The following is a 21319-nucleotide window of genomic DNA, read 5'->3' as shown; positions in this document are numbered from 1 at the left end:
AAAATATATTTACATAAAATCCACATACAACAAATGGGACGTGTACAAGTAAAATATTTTGAAGGCTGCGTGCTCGGGCTAACAGGGACAGTCAAAATGTATCATTCGTAGGTTTCAAGAAAGCAAAATTAACAATTGGGAATTGGGAATCATGGGTGAAAAGGTTAAAACCAGTTAAGTGTTACATATGTTCTGTGTAATAGAGTTAATATAGACTTGACCATTTAAGAAATCAAAAAATCATAGAGAAACTTGATTAACACCATAATTATTTTCTGACATGATCTGATTGCGATGATGATGGTGTATGTACCATCAGTGTTGAATTGATCATCTATGTACTTTTAGTTTTATGCCAGTTTTGAATGACTTCATCTGAAAAGGGTTACTATCCCAATAATGTGATGACCGAGGTAATTTGACAGTTTATCTACTTTATTTGAATGGACACAAAGAACCATAAATTTCTTAACTTTTCTGTGATGTTTGCTGTGGTAGTCAAAACAAGATAGCAACTATGTAAAGGTTAGTGAGGTCATTAAATTGAGCTGGCTGACAAGTATGTACTTGTTAAGGATATAAAGATTAGTTCTGCCAAGGTCAGAATGTTTACTCAAATTTCTTGTCCTCCAAGACATATTGATTACTGTTTTGGTGATGACTTTCATCCTTGAACATGTAGTCAGTGTGGAGAAAATAAATAAAAAATCCTTATCATGTACTGCCCTTCATTTCCCTATGACATACACAATGTTCTGAGCAAAGTTAAATATTTTAGTTGTTCTTTTTCTTCATATATGGCATTACTGACTGCATCATCTAGCTCATTTACAGCAGAGGTGACTAGAAATTGGACATCTAATCGGCAAATATAGCGAGCCATATGGTGAATTCTCTTGGTAATTAGTGAGCCTCTTTGTTAACTTGATGACAATAGTGTTTTTCATTTCAGTTGATATTTCATTTTGAATGTCAATAATAAAAGTTTGCCTTTGTTTTTTTCCAGATACTAATCCGTGTGGAAGCGATGTACATATCTAATAAGTCTGTCGGGTTGAAATCTAACTTAGTCCTTAGCTCTACTGGTGATTATCTTCAGTTATTCAGAGTCCCGGTCCAGCAAGTACAAACCTGCCCTCAACAGTTATTCAGTGTCCCAGTCCAAGGAGAAGCCTGCCCTCATGTGGTCAACAACATTACAGCGGTTACCCATGTATCATTTACCATATTTACGACATACAGGTGAAGGTTCCCACCAGATAGCGCCTTCTAATCTGTATCGTCTGCCAAGACCAGTCAGAGGTGTCAATGTACGTGCATTTCCTGAGTTTGGCGGTAATATCGCGCCGCCGCCTCTCCCACCACCAACACCATCACTACCACCGCTGCATCCACGCAGGCACACCAAGGCAACGAGGCCTCGTAACCTTGATGACAGTGATTTAGAGTGGGACAATTATGATTTGTGTGGTGATGGTTCAAAGTCGAATTCACGAAATAATTCGGATGAAGATTCCCATAAATTGTATTCCAGTGATTCTGATCTAGAATGGGATGACTTTGATTTACGCAACAGTGGAGATGAATCCACGGATGGTGACAGAAGTTTAGCTTTGGATAATCTCTATCCATTGGTGGATATACATTTTCTTTTTTATTTTTGTTGTTGCCCTCACCCTACCCCATACTGCATTGCTTCTTTGCATCTGAATCTATATTCTTGGCAACATCTTTTACTTGTTTCAATGCATTTTCGATAAAGGTTGTTCCAGAGATCACAAAGATATTGTCCACAAGCTTTAGAAGAACATTTCATTTAAAAATTAGAGGTTTCTCAAAAACTTTGTGACTGAAGTATAATATGCTACTGATTACTTGTTGCCAAGGAGATAGCAGATGAATGTAGCAAAGCTGGTTTGCATGTTACAATGTGACTACTTTGTAACTAATGCTAATTGTGTCAAATTGTGATGTACTTCAGTATTTGTTACAAGTGTGAATGTGCTTATCTTTACAATCCATGATGAACCTGTAACACAACAAAATAGGTTGATATTTGACAAAATTTTGTGAATTTCAAAAACTGATCTCAAGTAGTCTATCAATGACACTGAGCTAGAATTCATAAATAGTTCATATTCGAGGTTATATGCACATAGCAATTAGTTCAGATAATGTCTTCATACACTAAAAACTTCATAAAGTGATTAACAAAATGAAGTTTCTTTGGAATGATATATTGATTATTAATTTTCCTAAGATAGTAGCAATATCAGCAATGCCTAGCATTGAAAGTAAGAAATGTGATTATAAGATTATAAATGGAAACACATGATTTGTAGATTTCCAGTAGTTTTCAAAAAGTTGAACAATAAATTATCCACTAGAAATGATCCAAAATGACCAACCATATGTAATATGAATCAAACCCATTTGGCGGAATACGTAACCGTGCAAATACCAATATACATGCATTTGTCAAAGAATAATGAAGTACATTGTAACAATTTGACTGTGTCAATTACCCCTGTCCAGTCCTGCACCCACCCATCTCCCCCTGCACTGACAATGTAGTAGCCTAACGTATTAATATCTGTTGTTTTCTGTTTTCTTTCATTGCATGCATACAGCTGTGGAATGCTTACTCAAGGTAAATAAGCTCAATGCTTTCTCAAGTCAAAATTTGTATAAACTGAATTCCAAATGCTGACAAATATGTTGAATAGCGTTGATCGCGATTCCAGGTTGTTACTAAATATAGCTGCACTCGCGAGACTTTGGACAACTCTGCCTAAATTTCGGACAAATTTTATTGTTGAATGCACGGCTGTTGTTGCAGCTTGTAGTCTGAGCCATAAATTCATTTGAATTAGTGTGACTTTTTGTAGCCATTGTAACACTAGCAGGTTTTATTTTCGTCGTTTATGCGGAAAATGGGGACAAATATTTATTTATGCATATTAATGAGAGAGAAAATGATGTCATTTGCGATCAGCGCTATTAGTGTAAATATTCAGTTAAGGTAGTTCATGCCTCAAAAATTAAAAGACTTCGACTTAAGACTTAAAATTTTTGTTCAAACTTTCCTCAAGCAAATTTTTAGCCATTCTTTTTCAATATCAAGAATAAAAAATCACCTTGCAAATTTCGGTGTTAGAGAAACAAATTACCCAATATTTACCAATACATGTATTTTAAATTCAAAATGGCCGCCATCCCAGTGTTATCACCACTGGAAGAAATAAAATTACTGGTTTTCACAATACTATAAAGCTGGTGAAAACTTTATTTATTCCATAAGCTTCAAATTGACCCCCACCTCCAGTGTTAGGCTCAAAGAATATTGTAAAAGTTTGAAAGTTCAAATATCTGTAACCGAGGCGCACTCTACCTTAACAAAGGTATGTACCGGTACTTGATTGAGACAGAGTTCAGTAAAAAGAGATTGCTTATTTATTCAGGGTTCAGTTTACACAAGTTTAAGATCACTACTTTACAGTTCAAATATTTCCATGATGCAGCCACTGTTTACCTCATCTGAGCTAGTATTCAGCAGAAATACGCTGGTTGTAAATTAACAAATGTCATTACTTTCATAGAGATGGAACTATCAAAGGTTTTGCTAAGGTCTTAAGGTTATAAAAACTTATTAAACAATGTAAAAAATTCGATTTTTTCAAGCAAAATATTTCTGAGTATTCTTGTATTGAACACAGAATTTCACTTTTAAAGTAATGTTCTATATTTACTTGTTTGATATAAACTTAACTTTGTTTTTAATGGAACTGCATAAGAAAATACACTGAAATTTGTCACTTTGAAATCACAGAAATTGTAAATCTTCTTTATGATGATGGTTATCATTTAAAAGAAATTGTTGTGTCTAGAATTGTCCAATAAGTCCTTTATAATATTAGGAATGCCTTTTGATTGTCATGGCTTGTCTTAGAATCTGAAATGTTCAAAATCTGCATGACAAAATAGTTTGAGGGAAAAATTCATACAAACAAGACAAAGATTGGTCATCATGCGATGTAAAACAAATTCAAGGTTTTATTATATTCACAAGAAATTTCATGGTGGCTTGTGATGGTTTCCTTACAGAGTTGGGATATTACGTTATTGTCATTGACTAGCCATTTTCAAACATCTGTAAAGAACCACGTATTTCAAAGTGTGTATTACACGTATGTGAACAAAACACAAGAAATAAGAAATGAAGTAAAATCTAAATTGCTTTGATATCATTACCATTGAATTATTGCAAAATTTCTCATTTCAGCTTGAAAGAAACAGCAGTGCTGAAGGAGCATATAAAAAGCCAAGTAATGCCTTGCATGGGTACAGTCCTGCAATAATGATTGCACACACATGCAAATTGATTCCACCCTACCTTGGAATGTGATTGGTGTATGACCAGGTGTTTTGGATCTTATATTAATAGAACAAACTGACTAACAAACCACAGTATTTTATGAATAATATTACTTTACAATTTAAAAAAGTTTATTACACTGAATTCGTTTTTGCTTTTGCATTCCAGATAAGTTCAATTACAGGTCGCCCCGGCAGACGTGGAACTGTACCATTGGGTGCAATACAAGTGAATAAATTACCCAGAATATCGTGTACATTTGCCGGCTTAGCACACGTACCGGAAGAATTTTGTTACGAAGTGAGATCACGGAACTTTAACAAAGACTTGTTGACTCTAACAAGCCGGTTAAATGGCTATGATAGTGATATCTGGGACAGCTATGAAGAGGAGTTTCCAACTACCAAACTTGGTAAAACTTTCAGTAATGAATCCCTGAACAGTGATATATCAACGGTATCGACGCAAGAGAGCGGATATCGCAGCAGTAGTACGGTGAAATCACGGGACACACCGGATCTTCCAGCGGAGAGTACAGATACGTCACTTGCTGAATCCTGCGAGGGTATGGTGGTTGCATATAGTGATCGATTTCCGAACTATAACATCTATGAATTATCACCACAATATTTGGACTCGCCCTTATCAGCTTCGTTGACGGACTTGTCTGATGCAACGTTATGTGAGTGTAACCGTACCCCTAACATAGACAGTAGACTGACATCTTCTAACATGGAAAATTTACAAACACAGTCTAACAAACAGATGCAACCTCCTACTAAAAAACCACGAACTCAGCAACATTGCAGTGTGTGTAAGAAACAAAATGCATGGTGTGAGATGACAAGAAATGAAACATCATCATCATTGCATGGTTTCTTAGATGACAATTGCGTAGTACATGTCGATGTGAACTCTTTGAGTGCATGTTACCATTACAAATCTCCTGACTGTGCTATACCTACAGATGACTTGTTAAGTGGAGATAATTCCTATCATCAACCTGGCTCTGGATGTCACACTTCTGATTTGAGTGCTTTGTTTGAAGGTAAGCCGATGAAGAAATCGAAAGCTGGTGAACTATCTATGTCTGTGTCAAACTTGGTCTGTTTATATGTGTATGTAGCTGACTGTAAGTGAGTGACTCTGTATTAATTTGTTTGGAAAACACTGAAATACAATACCAGCATATACTGGTACGTGTGTTTTTACAACAAAAATTGCAATCTTTGTTTCCCTATCTCCCTGTCTAAGCGTCCAGTCCAAGCATTCATATCGTATAGTATGTGTGTGTCAAGGTGTCTTTGTGTCATCTGTCCCCAAGAAACGCTTCGTATCATGTGTACTATTTGTATACCGATCTGTACGTGTACTTGAAGTTGGTGCATACATTACCAATATGTGTCCGTCCAACAGCGTTATGATTTATTTTGGTCTCTGGTACAGTGTTCCTGGGTCTATGTGTCAGCATGGGTTTTGATCCATGTGTCAGCGTGCGTCTTGATCCGTGTTAGGATGTGACGTGTGTCAGGGTGTCTTGTTTGTGTATGTTAAAGTTTGTCAAGATGTGTCTTGGTCTGTGTTGGGTGTCTTGGTCTGTGTTCGGATGTGTTTTCGGAAAACCTTGGGCTATGTGTTAGGGCACAGGGCTGTTTAGGGTATGAGTTGGTCTGTACATTTATATTGGTATATGAATGTGTTTGTAGTGTGTGCTAGCTGTAATGTTTATGTTAAGGTTTGTATTGGGCGTTTGTTGGTCTCTCAAATTTCCGTTTGCCAGTGTCTGACAGTGTAATATCAGTTTCACTGCATCACTTTCAGTTCATCTCTTTGTGATGAAGGCTTTATCCTATGTGCTGATTGGGGTACCAGAGTACAGGCAGTCTATGGTCAATACTGTATGGTATTCAAAAGTAGATGTATTCAGTATGGCATCAAAATCGAGTGAATACTGTATGGAATAATATAAAAGTGAACACGTTTATTGTGGATTTAGAGTATGAAAAGTTGTTTTTCTTCCCAAATCAGCCATATTTAAAAAAACCCGACCAATTAGAGTGTTTCGATGAGGTTCCATTTGTAGACACCAGCAGCTGTTCTACATTATGAAAGCAGACACATAACGGTCTTCAGCTGGTTGACACAAACGACTGTTCTGCTTTTCTATGTCAAGGTAGAAGCATTGACCAATCGATACTTATGTTGAACCATCTTGAAATATGCAGCTTTTATGAATTTTGAAATTTGGAAATGGTTGGTCTTAGAGTAGAAAATAAAAGAATTGAAGCTTGGGTCTCTGTAAATATTAAACAAAACTTTTTATTGGAGGGTATTCATTGATTATGATTGATGAATAAAATGCTTATGAGTACTGGTGTCCAACTCTTGTGAACAGCAAATGTTAAAGTGTATGACTGTGTCCAGTGCTATGGCTGACAAAGACTACAGCTTTCTCCTATGGCTATGGCTTCTAACATTGCCGTACCTTCCTATAGTCCAGTATTATGCAAAAAAATGTAGCAAAATAGGGTACATATTCCTGTAGGTTATGATAATGCATGATACTACATGTAAACCTAACTCTGTCATCATCTGTTCTTGTAGAAGATGTGTTGATTTCAAATCTGAGTATTAGTTCTATGTTCATATTGGTAAACATGAATTTATTCATTTGTTACTTTGTATCAACACTGGTATACTGGCATATCTCTTACCATGGATGTCCAAATTCATGTTACTTTGGACAACACAGGGATATGTCCCTCACCATTGCTGTTATTTATTACTTTGTATCAAAACAGGGAGAATTCCCTCACCAATTAATGTTCAAATTCATTTGTTACTTTGTATCAACACAGGGAAATGTCCTTCACCAATGGTGTTCAAATTCATTTGTTACTTTGTATCAACACAGGGCAATGTCCCTCACCAATGAATGTTCAAATTCATTTGTTACTTTGTATCAACACAGGGCAATGTCCCTCACCAATGAATGTTCAAATTCATTTGTTACTTTGTATCAATACAGGGAAATGTCTCTTACCATGTATCAGAATTCATTAGTTACTTTGTATCAACACAGGGCAATGTCCCTCACCAATGAATGTTCAAATTCATTTGTTACTTTGTATCAACACAGGGCAATGTCCCTCACCAATGAATGTTCAAATTCATTTGTTACTTTGTATCAATACAGGGCGATGTCCCTCACCAATGAATCAGAATTCATTAGTTACTTTGTATCAACACAGGGCGATGTCCCTCACCATTCCTGCCCAGAGCATTGAGACTCAACGCGTGCAAAACAAAACGCAGTGTCAAGAAAAGAAAGAGAAAGGTAGACGATAAAATAGATGATGACTTAGCAGAGGAAATAGACGATGACAAGAAGCCAAAAAGACTTGCACCAAACTATTTTGTAGCCATTCAAGTTTCCAATCCAACAGTAAGTTATAGTATTCCATTACTGCCTATCAGTTTTGGGTGAAACTTGGAGAGCAACGGAAAACAAAGTAATGCACAGTTTATGTTGACATTTGCATATTAGTGTTTAAAACCCAACTTCTCCATTGTATCATGTCTGTTCAGACTATCTCTGAATACTGTTCATGCATTGTCATTCATCATAACTCTGAGGAAACCTGTGACATCCCAGTTTGTTTAACCTTTGACCTTATTATCTAACCAGAATAATTCTACAAGAATACAGTTACTTTATTTGATTAAGTTCATGGTATTTTGAATTGATGTAGGGATGGATAAGTAGCCTGTATAGTCTTCAGAATTATTCAACAAATACGGTGTACTTTTCTGACTGTTATGTGTACATCTTGATATTGTGACATCAGCAGCTTACTTGAAGTTTGTAACATTTATTTCAGATCCATGAAAGTTTAAAAAATGTCCAAGCATCAGTGATGAAGTCTGATGAGAAACTGAAAGATGCGATGATACCGATTCCAACCCTCCATCTTACTGTCATGGTAATGCATATCGCAAATGATGAAGAACTTGAAAGGTATGATACAAGAAACAGTCACAGATCAGATACTATTGTATTGTTAGCAATTCTAGATTATGGCTCATGATTCTTGTACCCAGGGCAATCTTTAAGTCAAGACAAAATGTATGCAACCATATAGAATTGTAGATCCTGTTCATTGTATCGTATGCAATCCTAGATTGGGGCAGATTTCTGATGTACATGTATGCTGTGCAATCCTAGATCAGAACTTGTGATGCGTTGTGAAATCAAAATCAGAAAATATTTGCATGAGCTTGTGGAAAAACTTCCTATCATATTCATCCATGTGTCAATGATATTTCATGAATGTAGTTTTGACAAGAGATCTCCAAGACTTTCTCAAGCGTTGCAGCTTTTAGAACACACTGTACTGCATGAGATGTCATAAAGTATGCTCACATGACGTTAATGTGTTATGAAAGTGATAATTCACACCTCTTAACTGCCAGGACTGATAGTAATAAATTTCTCCACTGTCTCATGCAGATTAGATGTTAGGTACGTTTGCATAGGCCTCAGTTACATGGCATGAAAACTTTGCTGCAACTTTCTGTGACAATGAAGATTCATGTACACACACTCAAATGTCAGATTTAGTTACTTCATATACCATCAGATGTATACAAACTCAAATTACAGTCATTAGTTCAAGGGTCAACTTTCAAGGAATGGCCAAACAAGATTGATATCAAACATTGGTCATTCACCATTTTGAAGGGCCAGAAACTAGCTGTGGCGCTTGACGATTTTTCAATATTTTTGTTTTTAATGTTAAATATAGTTTCTTGTTCTACTCCCCACAGTATGTTGAGATACACAGTATTCAGCTTGTCAACACATCCTGTATATGTGTAGACTGCAGTGTTATTGTTGACAAGTGAATTCTAGTCCTGTCTAGAATTCAAATGTAAACAATAAACTTTTACACGTATAGATGCTGTGTTGACAAGCAAAATAGTGGGGATTTTAACATGATTTTGGAGTAGAACAAGATCTTAGAATTTACATACAAAAATAAATAATAAATTGAGTCATCAAAAACTACAGCTACTGTCGCCTTACATATCACAGTACTGGGCTGTTGTAGCAGTCTTTATGTCATGTATCAAAAATTTCCAATGTTATCAATTTCTTAGTTTGATACATCTTACAGCGATGTTTCATGTTTTCACACCACAGAGCAAAGGACGCACTACGTACTTGTCATGCATTGTTAGCATCACAGTTTGAAGATGAGGCTCTTGAAATTCCATTCAGTGGTCTTGGTCACTTCAACAACCAAGTCATGTTTGCCAGAATACAGGAAGGTGACCATGTCAATGTACTCTATGAAATAGCAGGTATGTTCAGTAGATTTTTGATCCGGTTCAAACTCACAAAGTACGGCACCCAGCTACCTAGCGAAGTTGCCATAGTCAAAACCGCTCGGCCAATTCCCTAAACTTAAAAAAAGAGTGGTTCAATAACTGAGCTATAAAGTTGTTACAATTTTCCTGACTGCGACCCCTCCACATGCTGTGTGTTAGTCATGTCTTTGTTACTCATTTAATAATTATTCATTTGCAAAAGATTGTGTAATGAAATGTTGTTTTATTAGTCAGCTATTTGTTACCAGTCCTGTACAAAATTAAATGCCATGAAATATGCATCACAACATGTCACATTTTTAAAATCCGTTATTGATTTATCATTTTATATTTTGTCATATACAAAACATGTTTAGAAATATGAGTTATGAGTTTGTCATTTCATTATTGTCACTTCCCAGTACTGAAGATTTGTACACAAGTAATGAAATGTTTATGTGTGCGTATTTTCCTGTATGACATCATGAAATTCACTTGTTTCCGTGAAGTGTCTTCTGAAATTCATTTTCTCAGGCTGTCTGAGAAATAACGGCAACTATTGTTATGACAGTGAAAATCATGATGTCCAATTTTCTTGGTAACATTTGTCATTACTTTTATTTTATCTGTTGACTTACTGTAATTCTAAATGGTAGCAGAAGAGAAAGGCCTGTTTACCAATGTTTATTTTCCAGTGAACACCTTGCTTAAGTCATTGAACTGGGTAAAGGCCATGAATTATTTTTTGAAGAAATGACTTCCATCTAAAAATGATTTTAAAAATGACTGCTGAGGTATCAGTACTCGAAATTCCAGTTTGTAAGTGAAATATCAATTCAAAAAAGTAATTTGACATCAATTGCAATTTATTTTATATTGATATAACTAGGACTTGTGGAATTCTTAAACTTCCCAAGGTACAACTTTTGTCCCCAGACATGACACATGCACCTGGCTTCAGATGTCAGTGTCTAATTCATTTTGGGTCAAAAGACCAATCAAGATTTTTAAAACACTGAACGTTCTACAAATACAAGAGCAGCAATGTCCTTTGATATAGAAAACTGACCATCCTTTCAAATGAACTCAGTATAAAACATAATCTAAAGTGTAATGAGATCCCTCAGTGCGAAGGAAGGACTATTATTAGTGCTGTATATCAACATAACATGTCAGTCACCTATGACCTTAACATTAAGTCAACCATATCTTGAAATACCTGTACATTTCTAGCCGTCGTTTGGCCTCATTAGGACTGAAAATAAACCAAACTTGCTATTAATTTCAGTGCTCTATATTTAAACATTGCCAAGATCCTTCTATGGATGGAAAAGACCAACGGTCTCTGTGCTATTAATTCAGTTCATCACGCATGACACATTCCATAGTCTGTTTAACATTGGTGAACAAGTGCAGCCGTTCTTCAGTGAAGATGTATGATTCCATATGCAAAACACACAGCATGACCTCTGACCTCTGTCACCATCTGCTATGGCAAGTAACATGAGACCACATCTATTATGTGATACTGGAATGTAATTTATACCAAGGAAAAATTTATTTTGGTGATATCTGATCTAGATATTGCCGAACAACATCTTCGCCAACATTGTCTTCAGAAATTGGATTTTGTCCAAAATTCCTCAGCAGTGATTTTATTTGTGAGTATAAACACTCCAAGAGTGTTGCCCTGTGGCTTTTAATGCATCTAAAGACTGCCAGTTCGGCTGATGTAGAAATCTTTCTCAGAAGATTGTAGAAGCAGAAATAGCATCACGTTTACTTAGAATAAGTCAAACATTTTACAAATTATGACGTGGTTTTTGAAAAAAGAAAGATAGGTTATGGTGTTCTCTTTTTATTTTGTTGACAACTTCGGTTAATGTTTTTCAATTCACATTTCTGGAAGGTCTTGTCGTGGAAGGGTTGTTTTCAGTCAGTCAAGAGGTATGCAGTCATGGTCTTGTCAGACCATGTTTCCCACTTTGGACTTGAAATTTATTGAACTGCTATAGTAATGTACTTTTCTCTCACTGCATCATACAATGCAATGTAAGTTGCACTGATAAAGACCACTCAGTCTGATCTCTTATGAAGCACGCATCCAGTTAGGTGTCACATAAATTGTATAGGTTAAAGGGCCAGTGCTGACATGTGATGATTATTTTTAGCTCCCATAGCCATATGTATATATGGCAATGGAAGCTATTCTTATAGGCTAGGGAAATGTCTGTATGTATGTATGTATGTCTGTATGTCTGTATGTCTGTATGTCTGTCCGTCCGTCAACATCAAAAACTCCAAACACGCTGCATATTTCATCTTGATATTTGGTGTGTACATGGATGATGGGCTGTAGATGAGATTTTGTTCAAATGAAGTTGTCATTGCCAAAAATATGCAAATTAGTGCCAAAAAAGGCGTTTTTGGTAAAAATCTCACCGCTGGTCAGACAGCTTTGATATTTGGTATACAGGTCTCTAGGGATAATCCAACTTGGATTTGTTCAAATTGTGATGAAATAAGCAAATCTGTATTTTTAAGGAATTTTTTTGTCATTTTTGGTCAAAAATTTATTTCATCAAAAGCGCTTGTCTGACAGCTTTGATATTTGGTATACAGGTCCCTAGGGATAACCCAACTTGGATTTGTTTAAATTGTAATGAAATAAGCAAATCTGTATTTTTAAGGAATTTTTTTGTCATTTTTGGTCAAAAATTTATTTCATCAAAAGCGCTTGTCTGACAGCTTTGATATTTGGTATACAGGTCCCTAGGAATAACCCAACTTGGATTTGTTCAAATTGTAATGAAATAAGCAAATCTGTATTTTTAAGGAATTTTTTTGTCATTTTGGTCAAAAATTTATTTCATCAAAAGCGCTTGTCTGACAGCTTTGATATTTGGTATACAGGTCCCTAGGGATAACCCAACTTGGATTTGTTTAAATTGTAATGAAATAAGCAAATCTGTATTTTTAAGGAATTTTTTTGTCATTTTTGGTCAAAAATTTATTTCATCAAAAGCGCTTGTCTGACAGCTTTGATATTTGGTATACAGGTCCCTAGGGATAACCCAACTTGGATTTGTTTAAATTGTAATGAAATAAGCAAATCTGTATTTTTAAGGAATTTTTTTGTCATTTTTGGTCAAAAATTTATTTCATCAAAACCGCTCGTCTGACAGCTTTGATATTTGGTATACAGGTTCCTACAGATAAACTGAATATGATATACGGAATATATGATGAAATCTGCAATTTTGTATTTTTGGTGCAATTTTTGCCATTTTTGGTCAAAAAATGTGTTTCTCAAAAACTACTTGTCTGATGCCTTTGATATTTGGTATACAGGTTCCTGGGGGTTCTCTTAGTGTGATATAGTGAATTTGATGAAATCTTCAATTTTTGTATTTTTGGGTCAGTTTTTGCCGTTTTTGGTCAAAATATTTGTTTCTCAAAAGTTACTCATGTGATAGCTTTGATATTTGGTATACATTTTTATACATAATTATGATGAAATCATCAATTTTGTATTTTTGCAGCTAATTTTGCCATTTTAGGTCAGGCATCCTGAAATGAGCTATCAAAGATCTCAACCTTCTTCATCAATACATATGTCACAAAAAGTTGCTCTCTACATAACACAGCAGAGCTCTGTCGACCATTGGGTCGCTTGTTAGCTCTTATAGCCATATGTATATATGTTTACTAGTTTACATTTTATTGAAAATCTCAATAGCCACTGAGCAGATTAGATGAAAAATTAGCATGTAAGTACTTTGGGCTGACCTGAAATGATTGTGCACATCTTGGGTCAGTATCTTGGACTTGCTATTTTTCATGAATTTTTTTGTAATTTTCTCCCATTTTTGGTCAAAAAATCTTCTTCTCTGAAACCACAAGTCTGATTGATTTGAAACTTGGTATGGAAGTGCATAGGAGTGACCTTTCCCAAATCTGGGCAAATCGTGGTGAACTTTGCATATTTGCATTTTTTGGCTATTTTTTTCATTTTTGATCAAAATTTTTTTTTTAACTCTGAAACCACACGTCCGATTGAGTTGAAACTTAGTGTAGAGGTTTTTTACGGGTGACGTCAGTAAGATTTGATCAAATTCTGGTGAAATTTGCATAATTTTATTTTATTGGGGGAATTGTTTCTATTTGTGATAAAAAAATCTTTTAGCTTGATTTTAGCTTGTTTTGATAACTATATGGGAGCGACCAGTGACATTGTCACTATTTTTTCTATTTTTGTTTTTAATGCCAACCATAATTTCTTGTTCTACTCCCCAAAGCATGTTGATATTCAGCTTGTCAACTCAGCCTGTGCATTTGTAAATTTGTTATTGTTGATAAGTGAATTCTGGTCCAGACTAGAATTCAAATGTAAACAATAACAATGCATTTTACACATATAGACGCTAAGTTGACAAGCTAAATAGTGGGTGTTTCAACATTCTTTGAGTTGGATAAGAACTTGCAATTGATATACAAAATAAAAATAATGACAAAAATCATCAAAAGTTAGCATTACCTAGCCCTTAAATTATTGGATAATTGTTTGAAGTAAACTTTGCGTGGTCAGCAAGACAGGCAAATTCAGAGCTTAATAAATAGAGAAATCAGGAATACAAACTTTGCATTTGAGGACACTTGAAAAGTAAAGGAGAATATTACCTCATGCTTTACTTAGGTTACACTAAAAGTCCAAGTAATTGAGAGTATTAATGTTTATTCAACAATTTTCCCAGATTTTACAGAAGTCTTAATCACAAAACTCTATCAATCTTTGATCGTACACCTGAATTCACTTTCCTCGCTACTTACAATTTAAATTTCATATTTTGACTATAGAAACCGTTGAGAAGGTATACAACCAATATAACATAGTATCTACCGGAGAAAGAGGATTTAAACCTCATCTTACCGTGATGAAATTATCCCGTGCGCCAAGTCTGCGTAGGAAAGGTGTACGTCGCATCAAGTCAGAATATTACCGTAACTTTAATGGGGATTACTTTGGCAGTCAAGTTGTGAAGGGTCTTCAGCTGTGCTCCATAAACAAGCCGAAACTAGAAGATGGATACTATTACAGAGCTGAAGAAGTGTTTTTTAAAGCAGGTATTTAAGTCTTTGTCAGTTTTACATCACACTTGCAAAATTGATTTCAAACCAGAAAGGAGGTCTACATGCCAGATTTCATACAAAAATGGTAGTGTTTATAATCTTCACGACATTTTATCGCATATAAGTCTGTAAAAATCAGTTTAAAATGTTGGTCACGATTTGAACAAATCAGAAAGTGGAAGGGTTTATGATTGATAAAGCTGGATTGGTAAGGTTGTTGGAATTACATTCGTAAATGTTACAAAAAACTCAGTTACCATGCCATCACCCAGGACGTACCGATGTGGCAGTCAATTATGCTGAGTCCATAAAATCTGAAAAAAGTATTTTTACCCGGTCATATTCAAAGGAAAGAGTTTACTACACTTGTACACTGACACTGGAAACTATTAGGATTTGAAATGAAAATAATGCATTGGTAAAATAATGTAAATTATTCCGTGTGAAGTGTCCTGGGCACTTCATGAATCCAAAAGATAACTGCAGTCTGCACATGGTATGTGCAAAATTAAGTGGAAGAGATCATTTATAAATGAAGTGGCAAAAACCTATACAGCCATGGATTTGTAGAAGAATGGCCTTTCAGTAGTTACATGTTTTGTAGAGAGGAGCCACCTAAAGATATCCTAAGATACACAGCCCATACCTGTGTTCAGGGTTAAAATCATGATCATCAGGTTATGTATAGTTTGAAATATTGTCAGATGCTTTTCATATGAGATTATTTTACCTAGCATTACATTAGATATGTTTTGAAATACTCAGTTTTTTTGTTCGTTTGTTTGTGTACAGGAGTAGATACAGCTGAAAAGATGGAAACCGTCGCCATGACGAGACTCATGTTGGATGAAGTTGTTGATGAAGCATTGAAAAGTGTACAAATTGATGGAGATGATGATGATGATGACAAAAGTGTTGTCATGGATTTAGAAAAGCATGACCAAAGCAATGATGAAGACACTGACAATGAAGAGAAAGAAACAGTTACCATAGAAACAAAAGAAACAAATGTTGAGAAGGACAATTGTAGTGACACAGAAAATGCTACTGATATTAAAACTGTTGAATGTAAGACAGAAACTGATGATGGCTAAAGAAATCAACAAATTAAAAATAATAAAACATTGAAAAATTATTAAAGGAAAACAAAAAAGGAAATAATGCCTTCAACTTCATGAGTAAAACGTGAGGGAAACTCAAAATTTGTATGACTTGGTGCAAAACTGTCAAAATTTCAGAATGTCGAGTGAGAATCTTCAATATAGGAGTGAGTCATTATTTAAATTTATTCTTTATGTGTTTGTTTATTCATTTGATTAAACTTTCAAATATTTTCTTTTCATGGAGATGTTGGAAAGCTTTTCCTGCAAATGTAGTGTGTGACTGTGTTGTGATTCTTGTGCCATGATATGAAATTTAGTGTGTTTTGGCAGAGTCTGTAAGTTCTCAGACGGTGGTCAGTTCATAGAAGACTAGCAACCTTTGACGGAGTATATATCTGAACTTCTATATTATTGTTATACATTGTTTATCTTTTCATTAGAATGCGATTAAGTAATGAAATGATAAAATGCCAAGAGTGTTACTTCTAGTGCTGACAGCAAAGGGCAGGAATGTAATGGCTGGTGAAGTGTGGCAAGTCAATAACAAGGCTTTGAAAATGGAAAGTTATACATGTATGAATTTATGCAGACTCAAAGTAATCAGAAACTGACACGTCGCAGCTGGGTTTGTTGAAATATTTTCGAATATTAAAATAATAAACCCTGACAAATTATGTTACAATAGTATTGTAACACTTGTGTGCTTCAGTGATAACATTGTCGGGAAAATCAAGGAAAGTTTTAATATCTTGATGAACCTGAAATTTATCATGAAAGATTCAAAAAATATCTTTGAGAAGATAAGCAAAGAAAGGAAAGAGAATGATCAGCCTGCCATTGAAATTGAAACTTTACCAAATCAGAGGGTATTGTACCATGTTGCAAATAAAAGTTGTGTGTGCCCCTGAAGGAGAAAACATAACCATATTTGGAGTTGTTGTGAAAAGACATTTTGTTAGACAACGTAACCATATTTGGAATTGTGCTGAAGAGACATTTATTAGACAATGTAACCATATTTGGAATTGTGCTGAAGAGCCATTTGTTAGACAACGTAACCATTTGGAGTCATGCTGAAGAGACTTGTTAGAAAATGTAACCATATTTGGAGTTGTTGTGAAAAGACATTTGTTAGACAACGTAACCATATTTGGAATTGTGCTGAAGAGACATTTGTTAGACAGTGTAACCATATTTGGAATTGTGCTGAAGAGCCATTTGTTAGACAACCCAACCATTTGGAGTTGTGCTGAAGAGAGATTTGTTAGAAAATGTAACCATATTTGGAGTTGTGCAGAGGAGACCTTTGTTAGACAACGTTACCATATTTTGAGTTACTTAAGAGATATCTGTACTTATAAAATGTAACTTTTGATGTGTTAAAATTGTTTGATATTTGTTTGAGAGAATTTTTTCTATGTGTATAATTCAAAGTATAATTTTTTTGCGAAATAACCCAGAGGAACTGAAACCCTCATTGTCAGTCAGTGTGATAAAATCATAAACATATGTATCAGCACACAGCATGAGTTTACAATAATTTGCACCAATCAGATTATCTTGATAATCCAGGATTGTAGAATCAAATTAACAAAAAATGAAATATTTGTTACAATGTTGAATTGCTTTGTAGCAATATTATTCATGTCATGTGAAATTGTAACAACTCCAACAAAAAAAGGTCTTCCAGGAAATTTGGTAGTTGTATATTCTGAGATATTTTAAAATCTCATACCCATTTCGAGAAGGAGCCTATCAAAGTGGTATTTGTTCACCAGCAATTTACTACTGCTATGCTCGTCTTCTACCAATTCTCTTTCATCAACTACCAAAATATTTCAACTGAATATGTGAGCAGTATTTCAGTGAAATGGCCGAAGTCATGCAGTGAAACTTTCATGATTAATATCCTTCAGTTTCTTCCTGTGTACTACTACGGTTCAAACTGAAATACCTAACAATGAGTGGACTATTATATTTTTTCAACTTTAATCCGAATTTGATGTTTTCACAGAAATAGTGTTGTATCGCCTCTTTTCTTGGTATCACAACTTAGATCATAGAACGTGCCTGATGTCAAGATTTTTCATGGTTGTTGCATAGATTACAATATTCTGTGTAGAAAAGGTTGTACATATAGTACAAAGCATTCTTATCGCAGCTTAATTGATGACTTTAAAAATTGGCAAAAGTTTTGTATAATTTGAGATTTCATTGAAATCCATGGATGAGAAAAGCGCAGGAAAATGTTTTGAGTATTTGCATATATGCAAATTATGAAAGTAAAAAGTTGAAGGTTTTCGGAAAATAACAAATTTATGTAAATGTAATAAAAACAACAATGATATACCTGATGGCAAATACTATACTTCTAATCTGCAAATATGCAAATCTAGAAAGTCACAAGTTAACTCATTTGTTACAATTTTATAACATTTTGAAATTTTGTATCACAAAGTCTTGATTTGCCAAAGAAAACTTTCTAAAAGTATGTATGATATGATAAGTAGTGTAACCTTGTTCAGATTTACAAACTATGTAACAAATGATATGATGTAATGTAGACTCAATGGATGTGAATACCAATCGCTGACTGTTCAAAAATTGATGCAGAGAATTAAAACAGATTTATTTGGAGGGTATGTTTGAAGTGGACATATCAATTTGACTAGTGGAATAGGTGTAGTTGAATGTAAGAAATCATGGTATACAGATGTATATGTGCTGAAGTAAACATTGTAGAGGTAGTAGCAATTAGGGTAGCCAATCATGTCCATGGATAGTGCAAGAAATGGTTATAAATGAAGTAAATTATTGCCAGTGAAAGTCAAATTTGGTAACATGAAATTAATTTGTATCAGATTTTTGTTTATCAATGGGAGATTACTTGTGGTAGAGTTGTGTTGAAATTTTTAAGAAAGATTTTTATAAAAGAATTGAGGGTGAAATACAACTTTGAATGCAAACATCAGAAAAGTTTATGATAGCCCTTTTAAAATGTATTGTATGAGATTTCAGTGGAGTTCAATACAAAGCAAATGTATTGCTGATTGATCCGATGAGGAAATCGGAAGTATTACAGGTTATATCTCTATGCAAATCTACCTGACTGGCCATGCATTTTGTCCCAATTGTAACTCTGTAATAATGGACTATGTTTAAATTCAAGTTATGAAAATTTCAAATTGAAATTGAAACAACGATGCTCACAATGATGCTCAAACTGCTGACAAAGAAATGATTGGACAATGAAATCATGTGATATCTGCAGATCAGGATATTCAGTCAGACCAAAGATGACAGTGTTGTTTAAGATTTGTGTCAAGTAATTCTAACTTTCTTTCAGATGAAAGTACAAATCAAATCAAAAGCAGCTAGTTTCCGACATGTACATTATCATTTTCAGCAGTATTGCAATATATTTTATCATTCATGGTAATAATTCAAACAATGTATTTGTAACAGAGATTGAAATTAGAAGCTCTTGCAGTTGTATGAAGACATTAAAGTCCAAATTTGTTTGTACATAAATCCGTACATGTGAACGGGGTTACTTTGTAGTTTATTTTCAAACACTGACACTTTGTAAAGGGAATGTTTTTTACTGAATAAACTTGCAACTAATCACACAATCATCTTATTGTCTGTGTTTTTGTGCCGAGTTAGTCCAATAGTTAGTGTAATTCCTGGTAGACTGTCAACAATCCCTCAAACCTTCATAGCTTGTGTAGACATGTTAAACAAATACTGTGTCTGGTCTTCATATTCAATATGCATGATATTGTAGGCAAATACTCCCTCAAGTGGTATGTACATGTGGCTCAATCTCTGTCCATGATGTAATGGACTGTGGCTAGGACTCTAGATTTTGTCTGCCAGAATAATGAAATCAAGAATGATATGGATGTAGGGACAGTTGGCAGTCTAAATTTGTAGTAAACTGTATAGGTGCAGTGACATGACATGGAAATTCAGCCATCCTTGAACAGTGAACTATTTCTATACAGAATAAAAAATTTCTCAACTATTCGGTCAAAAACTGCATTTCTAAAAAAAATGCATTTTCTAGTGTTCATATCAGAGGAGAATGTGGACTCTGCGAGGTTTTAGATTGATTCTTTTTTGTGGCCAGAATGTCATCACAGACAAATTAGCTTTAAATGATACCCATCTATTTCTTTTAAAAGCTCCCCAATAGTGCTTCCAAATATTTACTTAGATAACACATATCTAGGGAAGCCATACAAAAACTAGTATTGCATCTATGTTTATTAAACATTGCTCGGTGCTATGTTTATGAAATATTTTTTATTGCAATTCCCTGGTTTTTAAGCCCTCCACCACCATGGTTCCGCCCATATGTTATCAATCATGATTTTTGACTTGTTCAAAGGGGTTTTGGGGCAAACTGGTGTGCTAGTTGCATGTGTTCATGCCTTTTAAAAAGTAACCCATTGGAAGTTAAAGTTAGCATCTTCACAGAGACCATAGTAAATATAATAAGACTTACATTATGAAAAATTACCAATGTCAGGAGTCCACTTTCTCCTCTATGAAGATGTGAAACCATTATAAGGTCTGCCTAATAAATTCATTGTTTCACATCCACTCTTTTTTGGTTTTTCTGAGTTTATCAGAGAAAAAAAACAAAAACATTTCCTGCAGGATTTTCCATCATTGATGATATCCTGGTGCAACACAAAGCCACAACTTTTACATTGTCACAAAATATTTTATTACAACAGTTACATATTCCGACAATTCAACCATGTGGTCAATCAACATGGTATCCTATAGAAGATTATGTTGCAGGAATGTGCTGGTTGTATGAGAAAACTGTCAAATAATGGCATATTTATTTGTGAAATTTTTCATTTATTTTTTTACTGCTTCCCTGCCTTCCTTTTTTGAATTTTGAGATAGCACAAAGAATTTACTTACTGAGGCCTAATCTGCACAACAAATGCTTTTTTGACTGAAATAGGGCAAATATAAAACAAACATTAAAAATGAATAAACTGTCAGGAACCAAAAATAGTGTTACAAAGTGCACACGGAATCTAAAAACAAAAAGATTCAAGTTATTATAAGATAATTGGGAAGAATTTTGATACTGCAATTTGAAGACAGGATGTGCTATATTTCATCACAGCAAACTTTTTTGAGTCTATCATTGACGATTATTTATCAACTTATCACTATACCTGATCTGTTAATATACCAGTTTCACTCCAGTGTTCCGAAAAGGATATGATGACTAGTTTGGTATGGATATCCATCCATGTTGTAAACTAGAGTTCAATATCCGCACCATCACAGAAAGGAAGATAAGAGGACCGTA

At 34.6% G+C, this 21319-nt stretch overlaps 1 protein-coding gene across 6 annotated transcripts in view; it reads left to right on the top strand.

Moving 5' to 3' along the window:
• LOC139133918 (uncharacterized) overlaps window positions 1-19610 on the top strand; it is a 44520-nt gene extending 24910 nt beyond the window's left edge. For 2 of the 6 annotated variants that reach the window (XM_070700706.1, XM_070700707.1), the window contains exons 2-9: window positions 1007-1634; window positions 4544-4940; window positions 5343-5423; window positions 7627-7820; window positions 8257-8393; window positions 9579-9739; window positions 14603-14869; window positions 15668-19610. In XM_070700706.1, the coding sequence (XP_070556807.1) occupies window positions 1182-1634; window positions 4544-4940; window positions 5343-5423; window positions 7627-7820; window positions 8257-8393; window positions 9579-9739; window positions 14603-14869; window positions 15668-15969 (1992 nt within the window). In that variant the 5' untranslated portion in view covers window positions 1007-1181 and the 3' untranslated portion in view covers window positions 15970-19610. Of the gene's footprint in view, window positions 1-1006; window positions 1635-4543; window positions 5424-7626; window positions 7821-8256; window positions 8394-9578; window positions 9740-14602; window positions 14870-15667 lie in introns of all 6 variants that reach the window. The other 4 variants (XM_070700704.1, XM_070700705.1, XM_070700702.1 and 1 more) reach the window with 2 other exon arrangements.
• Window positions 19611-21319: the final 1709 nt, after the last annotated feature.

Source organism: Ptychodera flava, chromosome 5 (genome assembly GCF_041260155.1).
Source record: "Ptychodera flava strain L36383 chromosome 5, AS_Pfla_20210202, whole genome shotgun sequence".
NCBI lineage: Eukaryota > Metazoa > Hemichordata > Enteropneusta > Ptychoderidae > Ptychodera > Ptychodera flava.
Note: the sequence above shows the minus strand (reverse complement) of the source record. Positions and strands in the feature narration are given on the sequence as shown.